The sequence below is a fragment of the Theobroma umbraticum genome, unplaced genomic scaffold (assembly GCF_002168275.2).
Source record: "Theobroma umbraticum cultivar Fairchild unplaced genomic scaffold, ASM216827v3 scaffold_30.0, whole genome shotgun sequence".
Classification (NCBI taxonomy): Eukaryota; Viridiplantae; Streptophyta; class Magnoliopsida; order Malvales; family Malvaceae; genus Theobroma; species Theobroma umbraticum.
In genome coordinates, this window is record NW_018397254.1 from 4,145,035 (window position 1) to 4,160,962 (window position 15,928).

The 15,928-nt window shown below is 33.0% G+C and overlaps 1 protein-coding gene and 1 pseudogene across 4 annotated transcripts; both read left to right on the top strand.

Annotated features, from left to right (window-relative positions):
- Window positions 1-3,631: 3,631 nt before the first annotated feature.
- On the top strand, window positions 3,632-14,659 carry HIT1 (Membrane trafficking VPS53 family protein). 4 transcript variants are annotated; one of them, XM_021430708.2, is made up of 25 exons: window positions 3,632-3,775; window positions 4,079-4,154; window positions 4,317-4,411; window positions 4,590-4,646; window positions 4,888-5,038; window positions 5,247-5,317; window positions 6,116-6,240; window positions 6,568-6,728; window positions 6,842-6,983; window positions 7,744-7,807; window positions 8,505-8,687; window positions 8,793-8,834; window positions 9,431-9,535; window positions 9,629-9,688; window positions 9,958-10,035; window positions 10,416-10,523; window positions 10,627-10,692; window positions 11,777-11,854; window positions 11,931-12,064; window positions 12,145-12,238; window positions 12,626-12,703; window positions 13,058-13,120; window positions 13,711-13,779; window positions 13,867-13,962; window positions 14,180-14,659. In XM_021430708.2, exons 2-25 carry the CDS (start codon window positions 4,106-4,108, stop codon window positions 14,483-14,485), a joined length of 2,475 nt encoding a protein of 824 aa, XP_021286383.1. In that variant the 5' UTR covers window positions 3,632-3,775; window positions 4,079-4,105; the 3' UTR covers window positions 14,486-14,659. The 4 variants fall into 4 exon arrangements, with proteins under 4 accessions (XP_021286383.1, XP_021286375.1, XP_021286398.1 ...); XM_021430700.1 differs by having other exon boundaries at window positions 3,774-3,842; XM_021430723.1 differs by lacking the exon at window positions 3,632-3,775 and adding an exon at window positions 3,803-3,837.
- A 63-nt stretch (window positions 14,660-14,722) lies between these two features.
- Window positions 14,723-15,907, top strand: LOC110418106 (uncharacterized; annotated as a pseudogene).
- The last annotated feature ends 21 nt before the right edge of the window (window positions 15,908-15,928 follow it).

The window sequence follows — 15,928 nt, forward strand, 5'->3', positions numbered from 1 at the left end:
TTGAATGTTTTTTCATTGCTTAATTGCTTAAAGATTATAAGTGCCTAAATAGTATAATTTTTTACTTTGATTTTTCTTACAATATGATAATTTGATTTGAGCATTTATGCAATATGTACTTTTTCTAAAAACTTTTTTTTTTAGCCTAACATTACTAAAATATTTTATATTATTGTATATTATATGTTATGATCTTATGCAGTAAAATATACATTGCTTAACTGCCTAAAAATGATAATTTTTTACTTTGATTTTTTGTATTATCTATTGATTTGATTTGAGCACATATACAATATACCATTCGTTAATATGAAAAATTAAACAATAATGTAAATAAAATAATTAGAAAAGTGTTCAATAATTTTATCTTATATTTTCAAATTAAATAGGTAAAAAGCATTTACTAGAACTATTGATACGGATTTAGTTTCCAATGAATTTGAAAGTATGAAAGCACGTTCAGTACAACTTGTAATGCTTAATGTGAAAATCTAATATTACTTTTTTTTTTCTATTTTATATATTGATGAATTTAAAAAGTTATATTCAAATCGTAAATAAAATTTTATGTTATAAGTTAATTTCATTTTAAAAGTGATTAATTTTTTATTCAAAATCAAATAATTGACATGATTCATAACATTATATGAAAATCGTCATTTATTTTTTTATATTGTGCGGTATATTAACATGTCAGAATAGATGTTGATGATATATGTTTATTTAACATGATTTTATAACTGCATGACATTTTCATAACTTCATATAAATATAAAATGTAAGTGATATTTTAACTAATAATATTTTATTCAGTGTTAGATTATAAATATTAATTTAGTTCAAAATAAAATTATAAAAATTTAATTAAATATAATAAAAAATAATTTATTTAATTTTTAAAATAAAATAATATTTCTTTTAAACATTATACTTAATATTTTTAATAACAACTTTTAATTAGTAATATCTTTTATCAGTAACAAACCAAATGTTAAAACAGATATAAGCTGGGAACAAATAACCGTGACTCCTAAGTTTTTGACACATGGTAATAAGAACAACTTGACTCTGAAAAAAATAAGAGATAATCAAATATATATATATAATTTAAATAAATGAAGAATACAACCAGCGGACGGCCGGGATGTACTCTGAAAAAAATATGAGATAATCAGATATATATAAAATTAAAATAAAAGAAGAATACAACCAGCAGACGGCTGGGAGGTACGAGCCTGTGCATAAATATACACGTTATGCTATTGCTACCGGGATCCGGTGGATAAAAGCTTTAAGAAATGGAACGTTTTCTATGATTAAAGAAATATGAGGGTAAAACTGAAATTTAAGGGCAAAACGAGGGGGTTTTACTCTGGAGCTGTGGACAACGGTTCCAACCGTTTTCATTCCCTGGTTGCTTTTCTTTTTGTGCAAGGTGGGTCCCCGGTTCCAGGATCCAAGCAGCTGAATGTCGTTTTTAGACAGTTTCCTACTTGGGACACCGGGCAGAGCTCTCTAGTATTTCGTTTTGCAAAGCGACGGGAGTGGCTTACTTAGCACATGGCTGAGTCACTTGAAATGGGGCCCGGGGATGCTGATTGCTTGGCCTAGCCATGGTTGGCGTCAGGCTGAGCTATTCAGTGATTGGGATCATGAGATTTTGACCATATTAATGATCAAGATTTTAACACAACAGGTCAATAAATCTTGATAACTGATAAACGAAGAGGTTAGAAGTTTATTATTGCTCTGTGGTTGTTAACTCTAAAGATATGTATTTTAGTATAGATTTTAACATAATTTCTTATATAATTTGATTAAATCACATAATTTTTCTCTTATAATTTATAAAATGTAAAATTTGTGACATTATTTAGAGGTGAGTAATTTTTGGTTAAAACTTGATTAATCAAATTAATTAAATAAATTTGATTATATCACTTTGTTAATTCAATTTTTTGATTAATTTAGAAGTGAATGCGATTAAATTGATTAATTGATCAATTTCGATTTTGAATTTTTTTGTTGATCGAATTAATCGATTTTGGATTATATGCATATAAGTAGGTATATTTTACTGTGTTTTCATTTATGTTTATTGAAAAAATTTTAACTTTTTAACCATACTTGTCAAGACATATTATTAATGTTATTAATCTTATAGTATTGTTAGGATTTCTAAATTCAACTTTATTCATTTTGTAATTAGTATAGAAAATAAAATTGAGAAACTTAGACCCGAGTTTAAAAATTTCGATTAATTCAATTATCAATTCAAGTAATGGATCCAATTTGATGAATCAATTAATATTTAATTTTTGATTGTTTTAATTTTTAAACAATATTTGGTTAATTTGATTATAAAAATCTATAATGAAATTAACTCATGATCAAATTAATTGAATTAATTGTTTGCTCAGCTTTAGCATTATCACCAAATATTAATTATTTTTTCTTCAATAATTCTGTGGTTATCTTTCCTTAGTAGGAAATTTAGATTATATCCCTCTTTTTATACATGTGTATGTATGAAAATAAGTTCATACACAATGTGTCTTAGTAGGAACTATTACATAGACCATTAGCATGAAATCCAAAAACGTGCTGTACATATATCCACTTTAAAGTTATCCTTAATGTTAAAGACATCCTAGTTAACTATATATATAAAAAAAAAAATCGGTCAATTGGTAACAAATTTGCCGCACATTGACTTAGTAAAAGAACTTATATTCAATATTCAACATCGTTAATTCATGGAATAATTTTATGATATCAATGCGGTAACATCAAAACACTATTCATACATCTCATCATCCTGATTAAATTTGATCATACAATATAATAATTACTGGTACGACTATTTATACAAAATTTAATGAATTTGACCATCAACCTATTTAACTTTTTTTTTCTCATATATTTATTTATTTTTTGGGTAACACTCGTTTTTGTCGGTTTATAATCTTTGAATTTCACACGTTGCAATCACTCATTGATTTTTTAGGATAAAGACGATAAGGACATCATTAGTGAGCTTAATCAATATGACGATGGGACATCGAACCTTCTCCACACTGCCTTGAAGGCTAACCAACGGCTACAATTGTAATCTTGGCTCATAACAAAGCATTTTCAAAATTGAATGAGTATTTTGATAGTAAAGTATTATATATTCTTCAAATCAATTAAACAAGATTAAGATATTTTATTATTAAATTTAGAATGTAAAATTATTATTAATTATGGACTCATGTAATGATTATAAAACATGAATTTCATTATAAATAATAATAATCTTTAATATTAAATATATTTTTGTTTATTAACTATGTATCAATATAACTTGTTTAAAATGCATTAACTGTTCTAAATACGATTTTAAATTTTAATTACTTTTTTATGAGCTAATTTTAATTTATTAATCTAGTTTTTATTAATAATATATCTAAAAATTAATTTTCAATTATTATAATGGGATTTAGACTACCGTACTTGCTAGCCATTACTAATTATTATTATAAAGAGTTAATCCTAAATCAATCACAGCCCATATAAGTATTTTGCGTTTTTTTTTTTTAAACTCTGATCCTAGCCCTAGACGTTTTCTTCTTGCTTCTCTTATACCATATTGGGTCGATTAGAAACCCCCATCTTTGTATTATAGGCCAAAGCCTAACTGGAAACCCAAAAAGAGTCAAAATGGGCCCGTAGCAATCCGAGCGAAAGGCTTTTCTTCAGTTGGTCAGGCAGATCGGCGGTAAAATTTGTACCGGTAAGGAAGCGAAATTTTCTTTAATTTCTTCAGTTTTTTTTGCTTGCATAGAGAAACTTTCAGTTAGGTATTCAATTCATTATCCGAATTTTTTAGTTGATTTTTAGTGAAGAATTAGTGCTTCACAGATCATTGTATATCTTGATCTGACAAATTGCCTCTGATTTTCGTTATAATTTCCCAGCTCCATTTCTATTTTTTCAGTGTAATTTTGAAACTCTTATGATGTTGCTTTCATTTCACAAATTTAGTTTGGATCCCTCTTTGTAACTTGGCTCAAGATTGTTTTTATATGGCTTCCAGGTCTATAGGATCGGAATTTTTGAAGCAATGGACAAAATGGGTACTCTAGAATACATCAACCAGATGTTCCCCACAGGTAACTCTTAAAAGCATTGAAAAATCTTAAAATGGTTAAGCTTCCAGCAGGATTTGCTAGAATTTAAGCCTTAGATACGATCCTGAAGTTATTCAAATTGTTTAATAGATTAGAATTTATCTTCTTCTGGCACTGATGCCACGCATTTTGTTTGATGTTCAGAGGCTTCTTTAACTGGTGTTGAGCCTCTAATGCAAAAGATACAAAGTGAGATTCGTAGAGTGGATGCCGGAATATTGGCTGCTGTTCGCCAACAGGTCATAAATCTTTCTTATTCGTTTATAATGTCTATCGTTTTTGGAGGTTCTGTGTCTCACTTATGTGAAAATTAAATGTCATAAGAAATTTACGAAACATAACAATTGGGAGATATTGCAGTTTGTCTTTGGGAAAGTTGAGGAAACTGTAACAAATGGTAAGCTACTTTGATTGCAGAGTAATTCAGGAACCAAAGCTAAGGAGGACCTTGCTGCTGCTACACATGCCGTGGAGGTTAGTTTGTATGAAATTTTCAGATGCTGTTGATGAAATCATTAACATTGGTTGTAACAATCCTTCTACCTATAAGCATTTCTTTAAGGTTTCAGTTGCATGACTCAGAAAATATTGTGCCTTTTCAAACCAATAGTAATGACTTGGAAAGGAATGAAATTTCCATTCTAACCTCCCTTTCTTTACATCTTTTGGGCCCTTTTCTTCTTTCATTTTGAACTCATCCTTTTTGTCTTAACAGGAACTAACATATAAAATCCGTGAAATAAAAACAAAAGCTGAGCAAAGTGAGATGATGGTTCAAGAAATATGCCGTGATATCAAGAAGCTGGACTTTGCTAAGAAGCATATAACAACTACAATTACAGCTCTTCACCGTTTAACCATGCTAGGTTAGTCATTCTTTTTGATCTTCTTTATTTGTGTTCATTTGACACCCAATGCTCGTATCCAAGTCTGAGCAACATAGTTTATTACCTGTAGTAAATTATGGTTCTGTAAAACTATGTTGGTTCTAAGCTTTGGCTGACCTCAGTTATTAAAATGCATGCCTTTTTTACATAAATTCTTACCGCAACACCCTTTTTCATGTCATGGAAGTCTCTGCGGTTGAGCAACTTCAAGTTATGGCTTCAAAACGACAATATAAAGAGGCGGCTGCCCAGTTAGAGGTATGTTATTTCAAGTATATAGTTTGTTTTCCATCTTTGCAGAAGCTAAGAGGTGTTTTAAACATCGAAATGCTAAATATATTATTGGTGATCTATTCTAGTGATGTCAAAGCTATTTCATTTCATTGGTTTTTGATTGGTGATTGATGGGTGCAAGAGATGACTGAGATTTATGGTTCTAGTGAATCTAGTTTTGGCATGCTTTGATGCATTAATTGGATCTATCAATGGCCTTATTGTTAAGAAAACATTGAACCTTTTGCTTTTGCTTTGGCTTATTTCAACTACATTTGTCCTCTCTCTTTGTTTTTTATGTTTTGGAGGAGTTGAACATTTTCTTAGAATTTCTTAGAAATCTACAGTGGATAAAAATTAGTCCTTATGTTAAGAATTTTCACTTATTAGATTATATGGAATTTTTTTAAAAAAAAAGTTTTCGTGATGGCACTAGATAGATGCATTGATTTAAAACTTTTTTGCTGAGAGATGCTTTACCTTGACAGACATTGGTTGCTCTAGTTTTTATCAGTCTCTTTCTCTTTCTCCTTCTTTTTTCTTTGGTTTTTTCTCTTCAGACTTCTCTTGCCTTCTAGTCCCTAGTTATTTTCTGGTTTGTTTCTGTCTTATTTCTGCCAAGTAAAATTTTATTGTTGTGCATGTTTCATTTAATCATACCAATTACGGTCCATATAAGGAATTCTTTTTTTTTTCTTATTTAAAGTTTGCTTTGGTATTGCTTTAGCATTGCCTTATGAAGATCCCTTCATCTTAAGAACTACGATTTATTATGCATTTCAGGCTGTTAACCAGTTATGTAGTCATTTTGAAGCCTATAGGGATATTCCAAAAATCACAGAGCTGAGGGAGAAGTTTAAGAATATTAAACAGATACTGAAATCACATGTCTTCTCTGATTTCTCAAGGTATGTCATATAAAAATTTGATTGCTTTCTTTCTTGCAATGAAATCTTAGGTAGTGCATTTAGAAGCTAATCCTCAATATAGTTATTGAGACATTGCACATTCTTGATATTTATTAAGCATGGAATGAAAATTAATAAAGTAGTATTAACCAGATTCTGTATATATAGAAGTAACAAAACATAGAACATACACTTCCAAAGTTATGCTAGTTCTCAAGAAGAATTAAGCAAATGATCACTGTGTTTACCTAGTCATAGCTGTTAAAACTAAATTAATTTTTTAAATTTTATTCGTTGTATTTTATAAGTTTGAGGTCTTAATCGCAGCTTAGGAACTGGCAAGGAGACTGAAGAGACTAATTTGCTGCAGCACTTATCTGATGCTTGTTTAGTCGTCGATGCCTTGGAACCATCTGTGAGAGAAGAGTTGGTAAATAACTTCTGCAGCAGGGAGCTTACTTCATATGAACAGATCTTTGAAGGAGCTGGTTTGTGTGGCTTTGACCTCCCTTTCAATATAATCTTTAATTTTGCTTTATTCATTAAGCTTTCACTATTGGTTTTAATGGTGCTGAAGGCTTGATGGTTTTTGCCTAACTAGAACTAGCTAAACTGGATAAAACGGAACGAAGGTATGCATGGATCAAGCGACGAATGAGAACAAATGAGGAAATCTGGAAAATCTTTCCTACTTCATGGCTTGTCCCTTATCGTCTCTGTATCCAGTTCTGTAAGAAGACAAGGTATGCATTTTTGGGACAGAATCTTATAAATCATTAATGGAATATTGGGATACAATATAAATACTTCTAGGTTGCTTTGATGACTTCTATAATCTTCATTCTTTACATCATTGTAGCAACAGTTTCAATTATCTGCAACTTTTTTCTTTCTCTTTAAATGTTGCTTGAGTAACCATAGTAATCTTTCTCCAAAAATGATACTAGGACAGTATTTTCTGAAAGAAGAAAATGAAAAAAGGGTAGTGTATGTACTTAGTGGCCTGGCCCCTAAACCACCGTAGTGCTTTGTTGATCTGTCCCTGGTTGTGATTAGTCCTTGCCACTTAGTTGAAAAACAAACAAACAATTTTCTTTGGTTTTACATGTGGGTAATATATAATCTGTATTATTTCTATTTCTACTTAAATTATAATTATTTTTGTCAGCTATTTAAATTAATAATTATTGTTGATATTTTTTGTGAAAAAGGTTGGTGACTAAATGCTTCATCTCAGTGCATACTATCAAGAGTTTCACTTCCTAGTTCGCTTTTGAGGAGGTCAACTGATATTGACTTACACTAATATTTAAACATAAGGGACTTGATGACATCATGCAGAATTAATACAACAAATGAATTATGGATTGTCAAAAGAAGGGGGGGGGGGGGGGGGGGGGGGGGGGGGGGGGGGGGGAGGGGGGAGGGGTAATGAACGAATTATACCACTGCTGGATAATATTGTACAGGATTTAGACTGTCTTACATGGGATTTTCTTCCAGGAAACAACTTGAGGGGATCCTTGACAACCTGAAAGAGAAGCCTGATGTTGCAACCTTGCTGTTGGTAAGCCATATTTCTAGGTCTTCAGCATGAAACTTGCAGAAATCTCCTGACTCTACAGTATCAATAGAAAGTGTCTTTGACTGTTATGCATTTTTTTAGGGTTCAATGCCTAGTTGAAGTAGGTTACCTTAGTGTGCTTGACTCCGCTTTGTTTTTTATATTTTTGGCTACATTACAGAGGACAAAAGTCTAGCAATTGTGTTGTTATTTTGCTCAAAATATATGTTATGTAATTGTTTCTAGAAGAATGGCTTAATTATAGTTGCCATTTTAAACTAGCTCCTGTCTACTTTTTGTGATGGAGGACATGCTTGAAACCCTGGCATATGTTATTTGTTTTTTCCTTTTTCTTTTTCTGAGACACTTCTGCTGATGACTATCAATCTCATCCTATGATACACAGTATCACATCTCTTTACAGTCTCATTTAGTACTAAGGGCTATTTGTAGTTTGTAGTAAAATATCTTTTTCATGTGTCATCAATTATTCAGCCTTTGGACTGTTGTTTAAGACATAGAGTTAAGCTCATTCTAAAGATTATTCCTGTGGAACTGCATTATTTTTAGGTTCTATTTTCTGTTGTTGGAATAATTATACGCTCATGTAATTTGGTAAAGTACTATTTCCTACTTCATTATTAGTGAGTTCGTCTGTGCCAATTTTACTTATGAAGTTTTTATGCTTTGGAAATTGCAGGCACTACAACGAACTTTAGAATTTGAGGATGAATTGGCAGAGAAATTTGGGGGTGGTACTCAGAGTAGAGAGATTGGGAATGACATTGAAGAAATTGGCAGGCAGAATAATAGTCAAAGTGCGTTAGATATTCGAAAGAAGTATGAGAAAAAGCTTGCTGCACATCAAGGAAGTGAGAATGAAGTATGCTATACACAATTATCACTACACTACGTTAGAGATAAATCCTTCTGCTTGAGAATTACAGAATTATGTTATCAATTTTCTCTTCTGACTTTGTGTTGACAGGAAAAGGTTGGAAACAAAGATTTGTCTGCACCTGGAGCTGGGGTACATTTTAACCTTATATAAGAGCATTCTTCCATGTAGTTTAGTAACAGGATTGGCAGTGCTCTACTTCTGAGTCATATGTAGAGTCTATGCTCAAATGTAGTAACTCTTGTGTTGGATTATTTGATCACTTCTTTAATTTGCCTTCACCTTAGATCTTTTGCATTTCCTTGGGAAACTGGAAGATAATGAGGACCTCTAGAGATTGTTAATTTGGTGATGTCTACATGTTTTGGCTATAATACTTTTATTCCGAAGCATGCTTATCATCTCCTTAGGCTGTCTTTGTTGTTCCCATTGAAACTGGGAGTAACTTGGTAATGTCTATTTGGAATTGGATTAATGTAATGCGTCCTCATGATTGGTTTGTTACATTGTAGTAGTATGAATATGTTATAACTATGAAGTCTCTAATTTCACACTTTGAATTTATGTTCTGAGAAACAGTACTTGCATATGGTTTTTCTAATTCAGCAAATCATGAAAAACATATTTTCCTTCTGCATTATGTTGTTATAAATTCCTATTTTCATCACAGTTTTGGCTTTCATCCTCTAAGTCTGCTAATAAAATTGTCTATACTCATTTCCTGGCAGTTCAACTTCCATGGGATTATTTCATCCTGCTTTGAGCCTCACTTAATTGTATATATAGAATTAGAAGAAAAGACACTGATGGAGAATCTTGAGAAACTTGTTCAGGTAGTTCAGGCATAGTATGAATCATTTTTCAGTAAACACATTCTGTTGCTTTTTGGTGCTCATATTTCATCGAATCATTGTTTCATATGTCAGGAAGAAACATGGGATGTTGAGGAAGGAAGTCAGAATAATGTTCTTTCCAGTAGTATGCAGGTAAGCTACTACATATTCTTTTATCTGTTAAGCCATTGTTTCTTAGTAAAAAATGTTAGGTATTTTTCTTTGTCAATCTCACGTCAATTTTTTATGTCCTTTGGGTAAGCTACTACAATTTTTTATATCCTTTCTTTGTCATACTGTTGTTCTGAGAGCAACTATGTACTCAAATTCCAAATTGGCAGATCTATGCTTGATATTCTGTTAGAGAAATATTTAGCAAATTCATTGTGTTGACTTGGGCTTCATTTACTTCTTTGTCCTAGTTGTTTCTTATAATCAAGAGGAGCTTAAAGCGATGCAGTGCTCTGACAAAGAGCCAGACTTTATATAATTTGTTCAAGGTATGTTCATGAAATTTATTCTTTTTGCTTTTTAATTGTATTGCATCAACGTTTGTTCCATATAGGCCAACCAAATTGTACTTGGAAATACTGAACCAAACTGAATGGGTAATTGAGGGGCCCACAGATTGTTGGTAGCATGGCAAAGAAGGGATACAAAATTATTGCATGCATAATTTTATTGTAGAAAGAAAATTCCTGTAGATTCTATTATATACACTAAACCCTTGCCTGTCAATATTTATATACAAGTGAGATTGCAAATTTAGTGACATGCATAAAATTAAGTTGTGGAATGAATCTTAAGAAAAAGAAAAATTTACAATGGTAAAAATGAGGTGGTTGGTTAATGAAAGCTTAAATGATTTTTTCATTCTTAGGTGTTTCAAAGAGTCCTCAAAGCCTATGCCACAAAGCTTTTTGCAAGACTGCCAAAAGGTGGTACAGGGATTGTTGCTGCAGCCACTGGTATGGATGGGCAGATAAAGGTATATTCTCATCTGTACGAACCTTAAGGTGTTTATGGAAATCAAGTGGTCTCTATGCCAGATGCTAATCTTTTATCTTGTGTTTATGGGGCAACATCTCCAGACGTCTGACAGGGATGAAAGAGTGATCTGTTATATTGTAAATTCAGCTGAATATTGCCACAAAACGGTCAGTTTCTGGAATCATTGCTTCTCTCTGATTATCAAATGTGAAATGTGCTACTACCATGTTAGTGCTTGTGCATAATTTTACATGTACATGATATACTATTGTGCTATGAACCATTCTTTATGGTATTTTATTAGTGTTTGTGTGTGAGTGATCACTATTGATTTCATCCTTCAACTATTTAATGGGATTATAATCTATCAGTTACTTTTTTTTTCCCTTAACTACTTTGTATCTTGGTCGCACTTAGGTAGCGTTTGGTATAAGAGAAGTGAGAGCACATTCCCTGCAGTTTGCCCAATTAAATTATATTAAAGTGTTTGTTTTGCAACAGACCACTGCAATGTTAGATTGCAATGCAATCACATTATAGCCAAGGAATGTAATGTGATTGTAGTTCAATGCTAATGCAATCACATTACATTGCACTCTGCAATGTTATTAAAGACATTTTTACCCTTCAACTTTATTACTTTGTTAAAAATATTTTGTAATGTTATAATTAAAATAAAAAATATTAAAATAAAATATATAATATAAGAATCAGAAATTAAAATAAAACAAAATATAAAAATTAAAATTTATATAATATAAGTAAAAAAAATTAAAATAAAATATATAATATAAAAAATTATATTAAAAAAATGAAAATAAAATATATGATATTAAAAATATATCTAAGAGATAATATTATATAAAAATTAATAATAAAAAATACAAATATATTAAACTTGCATTTTAATAAATAAAGATAATTTTGAAAATTAACATTACATTCCCTATAATCACATTGCATTTTAATCATTATGTTGCTTGTATTCCAAACACTGTAATGTTATTTTCCCTGCAATCACATTATCTATAATCACATTGCATTATAAAATACCAAACGTCACCTTATACTTGAGTTTAAAGTAACTCGCTGCATGCAACACTTCATAGCACCATAGCAACATTATTCAGTTCTGTAGCAGGCTGTTGTTGACTATGCTGCCCTACTTATGTATGTTCTTAATTACATGCTTACATTGATGATGAAAACGGATTGTAGAGTTTTAGTAACCCAAGTTTACTTTTACAACAGTCTGGTGAACTGGCTGAAAGTGTCTCCAAAATCATTGATTCTCAATTTGCAGACCGGGTGGATATGTCAGAAGTGCAGGTACAGCTTACTTCATAACTAATTCATTTTATAACAATTCTTTTGTTGATTTCTACAAGGTCTTTTAATTTTGCAGGATGAATTTTCAGCAGTTATAACAAGATCTTTGGTAACCCTAGTGCATGGCCTGGAAACTAAATTTGATGCTGAAATGGCTGCAATGACACGTGTTCCATGGGGTACCCTTGAAAGTGTTGGGGACCAATCAGGGTAAGTTCCATCCTTTTGTGATTTTAATTTCAGCAAGGCCAGATTCAACTTTAAAAGCAACCTCTTTGTCCTTGTTGCAGATATGTCAATGGCATAAATATGATTCTTAACAGTAGCATTCCTGTACTTGGGAGACTTCTTTCACCTATTTACTTCCAGTTCTTCTTGGACAAGGTAAATAAACATGGCCCTTATACTATACTTATTAAGATCGTTTAGTCTTACTATTTGCTTCGTTCTTCTCTGTTTCTTTTTTATTTCCAGTGAGCTTGTTGAGAAACCAAAGTATCTGTATATATGCATGCGTAAGTACATATACATATGCAAATGGGCATTTTTGCATGATTGGTATCTTTTGTAGAAAAACACTTTGCATGTGTATATGCATGCATTTATCTCTATCATCCATTCCAGGAAAATGCAAGCTTGGAATATTGATTTTTTTATTTTACAACACTGCAAGGTTTATTAGTTTGTAATTTCCAAGTGCAAGTTGCATAGTTAAATTATAAACTTTGTGAATAGATATGTTGTTCAACTTGCTTGTTTCTTATTTTGCAGCTTGCATCATCGCTTGGCCCACGGTTCTACATGAACATTTTCAAATGCAAACAGATATCAGAAACTGGAGCCCAACAAGTACTGATCATATTATTGTTTCTCTGCTTTCCTTTTTTCTATTGTTTTATTCTTGTGGTTAAGCATAATGTATGTTGCCATTGTATCTAAAACTTTACATCCATTAACTTTTGGTGAATATTAGTATATAAAAGAACGTTAAATGAGGTGCTGATACTTAGTTGTTTGTGATCTAGGTCTGTTAACTTCTTTGCAGTTACCTCTAAACTCTAAAGACCATGTATTAACATTTTGAATGTGACTGAATAAATTGTGATAACAAACGTGGAATTCGGGTATGATGGCAGTATGGATATTAGGGCATTGAAGAGAAGTTATACGTCTGTATAAATTAATGGTGCAATTGTATTGCAGATGCTGTTAGACACTCAAGCTGTAAAGACAATTCTTTTGGAAATTCCTTCACTTGGTCAACAGGTGAGTTAGTGCATTCAAATAAACGCTTGTTATTACCATGGTAAAGCCTGTTGAGCATGACTTCTTGTCTGTTATTGTTAATCAAATTTTCAGTTAACATCATTGCACGTGACATATTGGACTGTCAAATTGTGCTGCAGATGGCTCTTAAATGTTACTGACCTGAGTCATGGTTTTGCATCTCTGTTTTCATTAAGGTTGCATCACTTTTCAGTTCCGGAGTGTGCAGTATTAATGAAATTATGCTTCAAATAGCTCTTATATGTTATTATTTAAAGGACACTGCTGTATTATGGTCCCATTGCCCTCTGGGACACAAATTGGTATGATCTAAAGATATGACTTATGCTTGAAACTTATCTACACTTTGGAGTAAAAATTACCCCCCACCCAACATTTTGGTGCTCCATTTTGGCTGGGAATATCAATAATGAAGTTACCTCTCTGGTGTTATTTACAATTTTATATGGATTTGTTTCCATATTCTTGATGGCTTAATCAGCTTCTTTGTCATTGCTATTATCCTATTTTGCAAAGAAAAAATAAAATACTGGTACAGAAAACATGATCAATTTAACTTCTATTGGCAGACATCTGGTGCTGCTGGATATTCCAAATTTGTAAGTCGAGAGATGAGCAAAGCTGAAGCGCTTTTGAAGGTACGTGATCAAATTACTGGTCAGCTTTCATTCTGGCAAGTTATGGCTATCTTTTATAATACAAGTTTGCTTTTAATCATTACACAGGTTATACTATCTCCTGTTGATTCTGTTGCGGACACATACCGTGCATTGCTACCAGAGGGAACACCAATGGAGTTCCAGCGTATTCTAGAGCTTAAGGTGAAGTTAATCCTAACTTTGTCACTTCAAATGACTACACTTTTATTAGGAGCATTATTTCAGTTATAGCTGAATGTCAGGTTGACGCTCGGGATATCATTAAATGATTTTAGATCTTACAAAACAGTAATTTTGATGTGCAAATTAAGTATTTAGGTATTTCACGGCTCAAAATTTATGGTTTCTAAGTGAAAACTCAAAAAAAATTCATGTGCAGGGCCTCAAGAAATCTGACCAGCAGACTATATTAGATGATTTCAACAAAGGAGCACCGGCAATCTCACAACCTTCAAGTGTTGCACCAGTTAGCCAAGCAACGCCACCTGCCCCTTCCACCACTGCAGTTGCAGCAATTTCGAACCCTGCTTCAGTTGGATTCATAGCTTCTCGAGAGGATGTGCTAACACGAGCAGCTGCGCTTGGACGTGGTGCTGCCACCACAGGATTCAAGAGGTTCCTTGCTTTAACAGAAGCTGCAAAGGACCGGAAGGATGGACCTTTTCGGAAGCTCTTCAATGCATGAGAATTGTAGATAGGTGCAAATATGTTGTTATTTTTCTTTCTTCTTTTTGTTGTATGCTTCTTTTACAACCAATTCTTTTTCCGCCCCTTTTAGAAACAATTTTGCATCGGAAAACAAATTGTATTATTCTCTCAATGGTCGAGCAGCTTTTACTTCTGAGCTCCTACAAAAGAATTAAGAATCTTCAAATTCTATACTGATATCAAATATTTCAAGCTAACAAGAAGGTTGAAATTTTTGGTTTTCTATATTATATCAGTAAATAAATGAATTCCAAAAAGTTTACATCTTAATTTGAACAATTGGAATTTTAAAATAAAAAATTGGTAAACAATTAATCCAAAAAAAGAGAATTATTAAAAAATTAGCTACTTTATTTAACCATAATATCCTATTGGGTTGGGTTGGTTTTTGAAGTAGCAATTTTGCTTGTGTCCTTATTTTACAGTGGCTTCAAGGACTTGTTCAAGGTATAACTATCACTGACTGATGGAGGGGTATAAGGATCATCGTTCAAAGGCATTATTCTAAGGAATCCCCCGGCATTTACAAGCAACGTGCTTTCAACGCGTGCTTGCCCACCAAATGAAACGCAACCTCGTCTTGTTGCTTTCTTTGTTTCTTATTGGGTATCAAACGAAGATTAGACAGAATAAAGACTACCAAGGCTTACATATGTATACGAAAAGGCGGCCGACACAAACGGAGCGCCAAAGCTAACCTCCACAGCGCATGGGCGTAAGAGAAATCCAAGTGGCAGCTCACAACCTCAAGCACAACCTTATAGTCCACGAACTCGACGATGTCTGTGACTCGGTCACTGCTCGTCCACTCACCGGCTCATGGCTCTGGGACTCAGCCGTTGTTTTGTCTCACTGGATGCCCACTCACCTCAATTTTCATGGCAAGGCTGTCATCGAGCTCGGAGCTGGAGCGGGCCTCCCCGGCTTGACAGCGGCTCTGCTTGGCGCCATCTGGGTATTGCTCACCGATGTCCAACCGCTCCTTGCGGGACTCTTGAAAAACGTTGAAGCTAATGGGCTCGAAGGAAGAGTTGAGGTGAGGGTACTCGTTTGGGGATCGGACGACTGGATTAGCGGAGTCACTGAGTAAAGCACGTTTGATGTGGTTTTGATGAGTGATGTGTTCTATGACCCGGAGGAGATGGTGGGGCTGAGTAGGACACTCAGAAGGATCTGCGGAGAGGGTACTGAAATATGGGCGGCAAGCGAGTTGAGGCCGTGGACAGGTGAATGCTTGAACGAGTTGAGGAACCAGGGCTTCCAGGTTGTTGAGATAGTGACGAGTCAACTCGGAGACCAAGAGGGAGTGAAAGATTGTAGCGAGTTTACCATCTTCCAAATCGTGCCACCGCTTGCGGAAACTTGTAACCTTTCAACTACACCTGTGCATGAGTTTTAGAACAAAACTTCGATATTCGGC

Coding starts and splice junctions, on each gene's coding strand:
- HIT1 (XM_021430708.2), top strand. CDS start 4,106: ATGGACAAAATGGGTACTCTAGAATACATCAACCAGATGTTCCCCACA. Junction 11,855..11,930: donor TGGATATGTCAGAAGTGCAG/GTACAGCTTACT, acceptor TTAATTTTGCAG/GATGAATTTTCAGCAGTTAT. Junction 12,239..12,625: donor TCCAGTTCTTCTTGGACAAG/GTAAATAAACAT, acceptor CTTATTTTGCAG/CTTGCATCATCGCTTGGCCC.